We start from the raw sequence: 12333 nt of genomic DNA, 5'->3' as shown, positions 1-12333 counted from the left end.
TGCGGCTGCATCGCTGACCTTTCACAATAAAACCGGACGAAGTGTGTGTGTGTTTTAAGTTTATTACGATGCTGGCGCTCCGGTGGGTCTGCACCGGTTTGACCCGGGTTCGGGGTCGGTTCGGTCTGTGGACGACCCAGGTTCGCGCGTGCACGGCGGGTTCGGCGCGTTTGCAGATGCAGCCTGATTGTCTCGGTAATACCGGTTCTGTTATCGACATGTGGATTGGTGCTGCGATGACCTGATTAATCCTGATCACCTCTGACCTGCAGAGCTGGACTACAGGGGACGCGTCATGAGGTTCAACTTCGTCTGGCTCCGGGACCACTGCCGGTCTGCAGCCTCCTACAACCACCAAACCCGGCAGAGAAAGCTGGACACCGGAAGTCTGGACCTCAGCATCACACCTGAGAGCGCGCGAGTGCACGAGGACCAGCTGGTGCTCACATGTACGTATATGATCAGGATTAAACCGTATTTAAAATGAGAAGCGCACAGTTAACCAGTAAGAACACGTTAAAAAAAAATTATTAAAATTACTGTCCGCCCCCCGGCCGTTAATCAGGAGCTACACTCAATATTTAGAAAGTTTGATAAATCTATTGAGAGTTTTGCAACATGAAGTTTTTGGATTATTTTATCTACTTCAAATATTCAGAAAATAATAATTAAAAAAAAGGAAACTGTCTAATTTTTACAAGTCCCTAAAATATGTGCAGGGGTGGCTGATCTATTGATCAGGTGTACCTAGTAAAGTGGCCGGTAAGTGCATATCAATTATGTTAACCATTGATACTGAACAGTGACCTTTGAGCCTAAATTTTAAATTTTGGTCCTGATCATTAAAGTTTAATTGCAAACATTAAAGCAGAACTTTGAGCTTGAATACTGAACTTAGATCCTGAATGTTGAACTCACATCTTGATCCTTGAATGTAGATCCTGAATGCTGAACTTTGATCTTGTACAAATAATGTACATCCTGAATGCTAAACGTTGATCCTGTATGCTAAACTTTGATCTTGAATACATACCTTGAATGCTGATATTTGATCCTGAATGTAGATCCTGAATGCTGAACTCACATCTTGATCCTTGAATGTAGATCCTGAATGCTGAACTTTGATCCTGTATGCTAAACTTTGATCTTGAACACATAACTTTAATGCTGAACTTTGATCCTGGTCCTCCAGCTTTAATTCTGAATGCTGATATTTGATCCTGAATGCTGAACTCTGATGATGTTTGCTGGACTTTGATCCACCTGTTAATCTAAATCCATAAATTTAACATCTTTCTTCTTGGCTCAGCTCTCCATCATCTTTCATTGAAATTAACTCGTTAGTTTTTGCACAACCCTTCTAATGATCTGATGATCAAATGTGATTGAAAGGCGAACCTCCATGGTGGAAGCATCATAAAACCTCTTATCGTTTTCATGTTCACAGACTTTACTTTTGTCTTGTCTCTCTCAGTGGGACAGTGGGTCAGACAGAACTGGATTATGTTTGGCTGCACTTCTTGTGAACTGTGCTGTATGAATGTGTGTGTTCCAGGGCCCGGCGGTCACGTGACGGAGTACGGCCTCAGCTGGTTGGCTGAGAACAGCTATGAAGCCCAGAAGCTGAGCAGCGTGCAGCCGCGAGTCCTGTGGAACTCTGAGATCTATCAAAAAGCAGATGTCCGAGCCGCCAAATGGGACAAATTCATGGAGTGTTGTGACGAGCTGAAGATGTTTCTTCAGAGCTACCTCCTGTATGGGGTGGCCTTTGTCGAGGGTGTGCCGGCGTCGGTTGAGGCCACTCAGGCGGTTACCCAGAGGGTCAGTCTGATCAGGTACCCGGCGCCGCTTCCTCTGCTGCATTCATCTTGCGTTCGCAGGCCGCAATGATTTTCCTGAAGATAAGAAGGATGTTCAAGATCTTTAAGTGTTGCGAAATAAAGACTCGAGACAAACGGCTGCACAGACCTTTGACTTTGCTCACCCAAGAAACTTTAGTTTGATGTTACATTTTTAAGTTGAGTGAACATAGAAATGTCTGTTCAGCCATCTGCTTTGCTGTATTAGGTTTCCTCTTTTTTTCTTTCTTTTTTTTACAGTGTGCTACATTTTCCAGTATTTGAAATGTTTATTGAATATGCATAATACTGCAGAAAACAGTTGTGATGCCATTTTGTGTTTATTACATTTTTACAACCGTGTAAACGGACGCTGACCCTGAATGGAACAAATGAAAGAAAGTTTATTAAAAATGCGTTTTTTCTTCTTTGTAAAGCAGTCTGGGATGGTAAACATGGACTTGCTAGACATCACTTTCATCTTAAATACTGGAAATAGACAATTATTATTTTAAACACTGGAAATAAAATACAGATATTTTATTTTAAAGAGTGGAACTACAAAATTTTTATTTTAAAGAGTGGACATACATTTTTTTTTTAAGCAGTGTTAATACAATTATTTTCAAATACTGGAACTACACAATTATTATTTTAAATACTCAGAATTGCAAATTTTCTTTTAAACAGTGGAAATACACAATTTTTATTTTAACCACTAAATGCGCATTTTTAAAATTTTAAACAGTGGAAATATATCATTTTTATTTTAAATAGTGTAAGTACAATTTTTTTTTTAAGTACTGGAAATACACAATTTAGAAAAACTGGAAATGCACATTTTTTTATTTTAAACACTGTGAATACATCACAGTGTTTAAACACCTCCTGAATCATTTTAGGATTACTGTGAGTTCCCTTGCATGGTTGACATCATACTTGACCAGTCGTTCTCACTGTGTTTTATACAATAACACTACCTCTAACCTTAGTGACATGAAATTTTGGGTTCCTCAGGGGTCCATCTTAGGCCCCCTGCTTTACTCTTTATATAGCACCCTTTGGGCACATATTGCTGTGTTTTGGGATTACCTTTCATTGCTATGCTGATGATATTCAGCTATACATGCCAATAACTGCTGGTAATCTCATCCACATAAAATCCTCAGAAGGTTGCCTTGCATCAGTGAAAAGGTGGATGTCTAGCAACTTCCTACTTTTAAACCCTGACAAGACTGAAATGATGGTTCTTGGTCCAGTGAGACATGGGCATAAATTTGACCAGTTAACACTTAGCCTAGGCTCGTGTGTCATACATCACATGGACAAAGTGAGGAACCTTTGGGTAATTTTTGATCCTACATTGTCCTTTGACCTCCACATTAGAGATATTACGAGAACTGCTTTCTTCCACCTGCAAAATATAGAGACGATTCGTCCCATCCTGTCTATGACTGATGCTGAGACCCTGATCCATGCGTTTATCTCTTCTACATTGGAATACTGCAATGTTTTATTTTCTGGTTTACCGCAGTCCAGCATTAGGGCTCTACAATTGGTTCAAAATGCTGCTGCCAGAATTTTGAGAGGAAGCAGAAAGTTTGACCACATTACACCCATTTTGGCATCTCTTCACTGACTTCCTGTCCCAGTGAGATCAGATTTTAAGGTTCTGCAACTAACCTATAAAACTGTTCATGGACTGGCACCTCCCTACCTAGCTGACCTAATTAAACCTTATGTACCGGCCCGGGCTCTGCGTTCTCAGGGTGCAGGACTACTTTGTGTCCCTAGGGTGAATAAAACATCTGCAGGTCATGGAGCTTTCTCTTATCATGCCCCTGTTCTGTGGAATGATCTCCCTGCGGCAATAAAACAGTCAGATTCTGTAGAGACTTTCAAGACTTAAGATGCACTTAATTTCCCTTTCGTATGACTAGCATACTGGCATAGTATGTTACTATGCTTTTCAACCTTTTAAATTCATTTTATTAGGAAACGGCCTCCCGTCTTGTGCACCAGCATGGACTCCCAAAATCTCCTGTATAATTTCCTGTATTGTCAATTGTGTCAGTTGCATGGCCCAAGCAGAGGGTCACCACTTTGAGTCTGTCTGCTTGAGGTTTCTTCCTCAAATCATCAGAGGGAGTTTTTCCTTACTGCTGTCACCTGTGTTCTTGCTCTGGGGGTTGATAAGGTCAGAACTTACTTGTGTGAACTGCCTTGAGGGAACTTTGTTGTGATCTGGCGCTATAAAAATGAAATGAATTGAAATACATAATTTTTATTTTTTAAAGAGTGGAAATATATTTTTTTAATTTTAAAAAGTGGAAATACATAATTTTTATTTTAAATACTGGAAATACACAATTAAAAAAAATCTGGAAATAACATTTTTTTTTATTTTAAATCTTGGAAATATACAATTTTTATTAAACACTGAATTTTTTTTATTTTAAACAGCGGAAATACAAATTTTTTATTTTAAATACTGGAAATACGCAATTTTGCTTTTAAATACTGGAAATATACTATTTTATGTTAAACACTGGAAATGCACTTTTTTATTTTCAATAGTGGAATCTTTTATTTCTGCAGTCAGCCTTTTGTTTATGGCCTTTCTCATATTTTATCAGACTTTTAAGGATCAAGAACTAAACAGAGTCCATCTTATTAAGGTTCAAACTAAATGATGGTTGAGAATGTTCATAAACTATGGGCTTTGGATAATTAAGGCCCGAGTGAAGACGATGTCATCCTCACGAGAACCCTATCATTCTTTACATTTTTAAGCCCCAAATCTCCCCTTTCCCATGTTCAAAAACTCACCAAACTTTGCAAATTGTTCGGCCAAAGCCAAAATTCAATATTTTAGGGGTCGCGAAAATGCTTGCAGTGAAATTGATCCTTCGCCATGAAAATACATTTTTCCTTTTGATGGCTTTAATTTTGTCATATCATCATGAAAATTGATACACAGGTCAAGACTGACAGCCTCTTACATGTGATATGGGCATCGCCCTTGGGCGGGGTAAAATGCCTCTATCGCACTCCCTTGCATCTTTCAAAAACCTCTCCCCATAGCTTTTTTTTTTTTTTTTTTGAGTAGGGAAATGAAAATTGGTACATATGTGTGACTTGCATAGACGTACAAAAAAGTTTCTTGCACCATTGGTCTACTCCAAACATGAAGTCGTGTCATTTTGGCGTGATTTCCACATGTTGTATTTGAACAAACTCCTCCTAGGGATTTTGTTCAATGCACTTCAAATTTCTTGCAGATCATCCAGAGACTATACCGGATCAAAAGTTATCAAAAGCTTTTTTCTATGTTGAAGGGTATGGCCGCTATGGTGCCGCCATTTTGACCCTTTACCATGGAACATCAAGTCATGATAACTCCTTCATGCTTTGTCTGATTGACTTGAAACTTCACATGTATGATGAGAGTTGACCCCTGAACAGAAATCACGCTGGCCCAGGGAAGCGGTGACGCAGGGACACGAAGACCCGTCCATGACCGCTTGTAGTCCAAGTTTATTATTGTTGTTTAGATCATCTCAAAGTTGCACTTTGCCCTAAAAATTCATTTTAATGTCTACTCCATGATATAACTTTCCTGCAGAAGTTCAGGAAAAAAGTCACTGTGGTATTTTGTAAAGTAGCTTGTAAACGGCGACTGGCAATGCTAGCTATCAAAATCACTGAATAATAAATGTGAATAGACAATATTTATGGTGATTTTGCATTTTCGGGTGGTTCGTCATTCAGAATTGTACCCATTTGTTTCCTCATTGGCCATATTTTGTATGCTGCAATGTTATGATATTGTGCAATTGCCTCTATTTGAACTGAATCACATTGGAAATCAGAAAAGGTAAATTCAACATTTATAAAAACAAAATTATTATTAGTAGTAGTAGTATGGAATTGTAAATTAAGATATGTATATTAATTGGAAGGGTGTTTTATGTGAGATGTGAAAACCACTTACCAACATTCAGGAAATTCTGTGTTATTTTGTGGATCTGATCCGATCTAATCCTGCTCATCAGTTTTTTGGTTTTCTTTGACTCACCAGAGAGACCACGTACGGAAGAATGTGGAGCTTCACATCAGATTTTTCGAGGGGAGACACAGCGTACAGCCGGGATGCTCTGGACCGCCACACGGACACCTCCTATTTTCATGAACCATGTGGGTAGGTCTGACACTCGCAACACCACATTTCTACCCCCCCACCCCAGAACCTCCTGAAACACTTCTTTTAAGTATTCACAAAGAAATTAAGGTCACTTATCAAACTACACATTCTTTATATTTATCTTCTTATGTATTAACAGGTAAAAGTCAATACTTTTTTCACTACTATGAACATACATAGTTTGTGGGTTCTTTATGTTGTCATGCTCAAGTCTGTCAAGTTTCCTAGTAAATTCTTGTACAACCCCAGATCAAAAAAGTTGGGACAATATAGAAAATGCAAACAAAAAGCCCCTGCAGTGAGCCGTACCTTTGCCGCATTTTCCAAAGTGTACATCACAGTGGGGTATAAATCTCACCTTTTTTTCTGTATTTTCAGCTCATTAATTTGGGATTTTTGTGCATTGTTAAAGTGTAGCTGTTAACTCAGCCACATGGGGTGTGCAGCCAGTACATTCTGAGTGCCGGTCCCAAGCCGGGATAAATGAGGAGGGTTGCGTCAGGAAGGGCATCCGGCGTAAAACAAGCCAACCCAACTATGCAGATTAAGAATCTAATTTCCATACCGGATCGGTCAAGGCCCGGGTTAACAACGTCCGCCACCGGCGCTGTTTCCCAACAGGGTGCCGGTGGAAATTGGGCTACTGCTGGGCGAAGACGACGAAGAAGAGGAGGAGAACGTTTCCACAAACAGCGGGAGAAGAAGAAAACTAGAAGGGTGGAAATGAGAGTGGGGACTTTGAATGTTGGTAGTATGACTGGTAAAGGGAGAGAGCTGGCTGATATGATGGAGAGGAGAAAGGTAGACATATTGTGTGTGCAAGAGACCAAGTGGAAGGGAAGTAAGAGCAGGAGCAGTACGGTGGTGGGTACAAGTTGTTGGACCATGATGAGGACAGGAAGAGAAATGGTGTTGGGGTAATTTTAAAGGAAGAGTACGTTAAAAGTGTGTTGGAGGTTCAGCGAGTGTCTGACAGGGTATTGAGTGTGAAGTTTGAAATTGAAGGGGTGATGACGAATATCATCAGTGCATATGCCCCACAGGTAGGTTGTGAGATGAAGGAGAAAGAAAATTTCTGGAGTGTGTTAGATGAGGTGGTGGAGAGCAGTGTTGCCACAGTTACTTTGAAAAAGTAATCCAATTACTGATTACTCCTTGAAAAAGTAACTTAGTTACTTTACTGATTACTCAATTGTAAAAGTAACTAAGTTAGATTACTAGTTACTTTTTTAGTTACTTTCCCCAGCTGCCGACAACAACCCACGTCAACATGACAATGATACCTGTTTTGCCAAAACTCACTTTATAGTCACCCTTTCTTGACTTCAATGAAAATAAATACTTGTTTTATAAAAAGTAAAATAAAGCCCTCTTTCTTGACCTCATATTTAACTGTTGACAGCACTGTAACAGTAAAACTTGCAATTTCAAACCTACATTGTTTATAAATGTAACTATTAAATTCTAACATTTTTCTAACATTTAAATTCTCTCTAAACATTTTACTTGTCGAAATTATTATTATTTCAAGCAATATTAGTAGTTGTAGTAAAAAAAACGGCTTCAAAACTGGACCTTTAATCTAGGGGTGTTGTGGGGGAGGGGGGCACATCCTTGCCCCACGCCCCCATTCCATCTGGATTCGCCCCTGCTTTAGCGTTTGAGCACAAAGAATGGATAACATTTATTTATGCAGAAAACATGACCAGATTTACAGGTAAGAAAGTTTTATTGCGTTTTCACATCATGTGGTCCTCAGAAAGAGAGTTTAGGTGCATTTGAGTGGAAAATAGTGTTAGTTGTTGACGCGTCGCGGAGGATCAGCTGTTTTTAACGAGACGATACAGAGCGGCTCAGCTCAGAATTCTAAATAAAGGAGGGAAAAAAGTATAAAAATGTCTTTGTAAAGCTCAGTGCAGGTGTGCTGTTTTCACCGCGCTTTAAGAGGTGAGGACGAGTCGAGCAGCTGCAAAAAAAACGTGGATGAAAAGCTCACAGCTCGCTTAAAGTGGGCAGTTCAGTCGAACCCCGACCTCCTGCCCACAGACCAAGTTTAATGCTGTTATCGACCCACAATGAAAAATAATAGTAACGCACAGTGACATGGAGAAGTAACTTTAATCTGATTACTGATTTGGAAAGATTAACGCGTTAGATTACTCGTTACTAAAAAAAGTGGTCAGATTAGAGTAACGCGTTACTAAGTAATGCGTTACCGGCATCACTGCGCTGCGGTGGTTTGAATCATATTTGTCTAATAGATTACAATTTGTTCATGTAAATGGGGAATCTTCTTCACAGACTAAAGTTAATTATGGAGTTCCACAAGATTCTGTGCTAGGACCAATTTTATTCACTTTATACATGCTTCCCTTAGGCAGTATTATTAGACGGTATTGCTTAAATTTTCATTGTTACGCAGATGATACCCAGCTTTATCTATCCATGAAGCCAGAGGACACACACCAATTAGCTAAACTGCAGGATTGTCTTACAGACATAAAGACATGGATGACCTCTAATTTCCTGCTTTTAAACTCAGATAAAACTGAAGTTATTGTACTTGGCCCCACAAATCTTAGAAACATGGTGTCTAACCAGATCCTTACTCTGGATGGCATTACCCTGACCTCTAGTAATACTGTGAGAAATCTTGGAGTCATTTTTGATCAGGATATGTCATTCAAAGCGTATATTAAACAAATATGTAGGACTGCTTTTTTGCATTTACGCAATATCTCTAAAATCAGAAAGGTCTTGTCTCAGAGTGATGCTGAAAAACTAATTCATGCATTTATTTCCTCTAGGCTGGACTATTGTAATTCATTATTATCAGGTTGTCCTAAAAGTTCCCTAAAAAGCCTTCAGTTAATTCAAAATGCTGCAGCTAGAGTACTGACGGGGACTAGAAGGAGAGAGCATATCTCACCCATATTGGCCTCTCTTCATTGGCTTCCTGTTAATTCTAGAATAGAATTTAAAATTCTTCTTCTTACTTATAAGGTTTTGAATAATCAGGTCCCATCTTATCTTAGGCACCTCGTAGTACCATATCACCCCAATAGAGCGCTTCGCTCTCAGACTGCAGGCTTACTTGTAGTTCCTAGGGTTTGTAAGAGTAGAATGGGAGGCAGAGCCTTCAGCTTTCAGGCTCCTCTCCTGTGGAACCAGCTCCCAATTCAGATCAGGGAGACAGACACCCTCTCTACTTTTAAGATTAGGCTTAAAACTTTCCTTTTTGCTAAAGCTTATAGTTAGGGCTGGATCAGGTGACCCTGAACCATCCCTTAGTTATGCTGCTATAGACGTAGACTGCTGGGGGGTTCCCATGATGCACTGTTTCTTTCTCTTTTTGCTCTGTATGCACCACTCTGCATTTAATCATTAGTGATCGATCTCTGCTCCCCTCCACAGCATGTCTTTTTCCTGGTTCTCTCCCTCAGCCCCAACCAGTCCCAGCAGAAGACTGCCCCTCCCTGAGTCTGGTTCTGCTGGAGGTTTCTTCCTGTTAAAAGGGAGTTTTTCCTTCCCACTGTAGCCAAGTGCTTGCTCACAGGGGGTCGTTTTGACCGTTGGGGTTTTACATAATTATTGTATGGCCTTGCCTTACAATATAAAGCGCCTTGGGGCAACTGTTTGTTGTGATTTGGCGCTATATAAAAAAATTGATTGATTGATTGATTGACTGGTGGAGAGTGTGCCCAAGCATGAAAGAGTGGTGATAGGAGCAGACTTCAGTGTGCATGTTGGTGAAAGGAACAGAGGTGATGAGGAAGTAATGGGTAGATATGGTATCAAGGATAGGAATGCGGAAGGACAGATGGTAGTTGATTTTGCAAAAAGGATGGAAATGGCTGTGGTGAATACCTACTCTAAGAAAAGGGAGGAGCACAGGGTAACATATAAGAGTGGAGGAAGGTGCACACAGGTGGACTACATTCTTTATAGGAGATGCAAGCCAAAAGAAATCAGAGACTGTAAGGTGGTGGCAGGAGAGAGTGTCGTTAGACAGCATAGGATGGTTGTTTGTAGGATGACTTCAGAGGTAAAAAAGAAGAAGAGAGTGAGAGCTCAACAAAGGATCAGATGGTGGAAGCTGAAGGAGGAAGACTGTTGTGTGAAATTTAGCGAGCAGGTGAGAGAAGCACTGATTGGAGGGGAAGCAATTTTGGACAACTGGAAAAGTACTACAGATGTGGTGAGGGAGACAGCTAGGACAGCACTGGGTATGACATCTGGACAGTGGAAGGAAGACAAGGAGACTTGGTGGTGGAATGAAGAGGTCCAGGAAAGCATAAGGAGAAAGAGGTTGGCAAAAAAGTTTTGGGATAGTCGGAGAGATGAAGAAAGTAGACAGGAGTACAAGGAGATGCAACGTAAGGCAAAAAGAGAAGTGGCAAAAGTGAAGGAAAAGGCATATTGCTAGCTGTACAAGAAGTTGAATAGTAAGGAAGGAGAAAAGGACTTGTACCGATTGGCCAGACAAAGGGACGGAGCTGGAAAGGATGTACAGCAGCTTAGGGTGGTAAAAGATGCACATGGTAATGTGCTGACAAGTGAGGAGTGTGTGTTGAGAAGGTGGAGGGAATATTTTTAGGAGCTGATGAATGAAGAAAATGAGTGAGAGAAAAGGCTGGATGATGCGGTAAGAGTAAGTCAGGAAGTACAAGAGATTAGTAAGGAAGAAGTGAGGGCTGCTATGAAGAGGATGAAGAGTGGAAAGGCAGTTGGTCCAGATGACATTCCACAGGAGGCATGGAAATGTCTAGGAGAGATGGCAGTGGAGTTTCTAACCAGATTGTTTAATAAAATCTTGGAAAGTGAAAGGATGCCTGAGGAGTGGCGACGATGTGTGCTGGTTCCTATTTTCAAGAACAACGGTGATGTGCAGAGCTGCAGTAACTACAGCGGCATAAAGTTGATCAGCCACAGCATGAAGTTATGGGAAAGAGTAGTAGAAGCTAAGCGAGTGAAGATCTGTGAGCAGCAATATGGTTTCATGCCGAGAAAGAGCACTACAGATGCAATGTTTGCTCTAAGAATACTGTTGGAGAAGTACAGACAAGGCCAGAAAGACTTACATTGTGTGTTTGTGGACTTAGAAAAAGCTTATGATAGGGTGCCAAGAATTGAGCTGTGGTATTGTATGAGGAAGTCTGGAGTGGCAGAGAAGTAGTGGTGTCAAAAGTACACACATTTGTTACTTAAGTAGAAGTATAGATACTGCAGTTTAAAAACACTCTGGTAAAAGTTGAAGTATCAGCTTGACCTCTTTACTCAAGTAAAAGTGAAAAAGTATGTGCTCCAAAACCTACTTAAAGTATAAAAGTATAAAGTAACCTTTAAAAAAAAAAAAAAAAAGGTAGATGCCACCAAAAACTGATTCGTTCTACATGTGGCCCAAGACCCAAAACCCAAAATTACCCCCCAACACCACCTGCACGAAAATGTTTCAATTCTAGAAGCTCTGAAATGCAATCTGTGACTATTCCAGACAATAAACTGCAGTGAGTGCAGCATCCATTTAGTGAAGGGAAAAAAAAAACCCACAACTTTCCTTATTCAGATTCATTCCAGTAGTATTCTGCTCTTACGAGGATGCAGCAGTTTTCTAGTTTGGCAGATAGTTCTGGAGGAAAATCACTGAAGAAATTAACAAACTGAAAATATGGTTTGACCGAACAAACTGTCATTAAATAAGACAGGGATGAAATGGAGGTGTAAGAGTCACTAGGTGTTCACAGGAAACATTTATTTTTATTTATTTATGTATGTATGTATGTATGTATGTATGTATGTATGTTCATTGTTAGTTGCTTTTATATTTTCTGTTGTGTTTCTATTCAGGTTCTTTTTGCCTCTTTCTCTAAAATTGTATATAATAATCATTAGATTATTAATATATAAACAAAAATGAATTTAAGAAATATTACAATTTGAAAACAAATGCACCCGAACGTGATGAGAGCTGCAATTGCTTAATGCTAAGTTTTAACATTGAAAATGCCATAGACATGCTAACACGTTAGCATCGCTCCCGTTTTTAAGTTATAAAATACATCATCAACTGTTTCAGAAGACCATAACAGGTCGGTTTAACATAGAAAAGGTAAATAATACTCACAGAAGTATGCTCTTTATGGTTTTAGCGGGGGAAAATTAAGCGAAAGAAAGAAAGAATAAACAAAGCAATAGGTCGAAGCAATGCTTCAATCTGCGAACCACTGCTTCGATTGGTTCACGGTTCAAAGCAAAGCCGCGCTGCAGAAAAGTTGATTACAGGCGCACATG

At 39.9% G+C, this 12333-nt stretch overlaps 1 protein-coding gene across 2 annotated transcripts in view; it reads left to right on the top strand.

Moving 5' to 3' along the window:
• Window positions 1-12333, top strand: part of tmlhe (trimethyllysine hydroxylase, epsilon) — a 47806-nt gene continuing 35473 nt past the window's right edge. For both annotated transcript variants that reach the window (XM_034177719.1, XM_034177718.1), the window contains exons 1-4: window positions 1-195; window positions 273-449; window positions 1556-1835; window positions 5920-6039. In XM_034177719.1, coding sequence (XP_034033610.1) covers window positions 69-195; window positions 273-449; window positions 1556-1835; window positions 5920-6039 — 704 coding nt within the window. In that variant the 5' untranslated portion in view covers window positions 1-68. The remainder of the gene's footprint in view (window positions 196-272; window positions 450-1555; window positions 1836-5919; window positions 6040-12333) is intronic.

This window comes from Thalassophryne amazonica, chromosome 9 (assembly GCF_902500255.1).
Source record: "Thalassophryne amazonica chromosome 9, fThaAma1.1, whole genome shotgun sequence".
NCBI classification, from domain to species: Eukaryota; Metazoa; Chordata; class Actinopteri; order Batrachoidiformes; family Batrachoididae; genus Thalassophryne; species Thalassophryne amazonica.
This window is presented reverse-complemented; position numbering and strand designations above follow the sequence as displayed.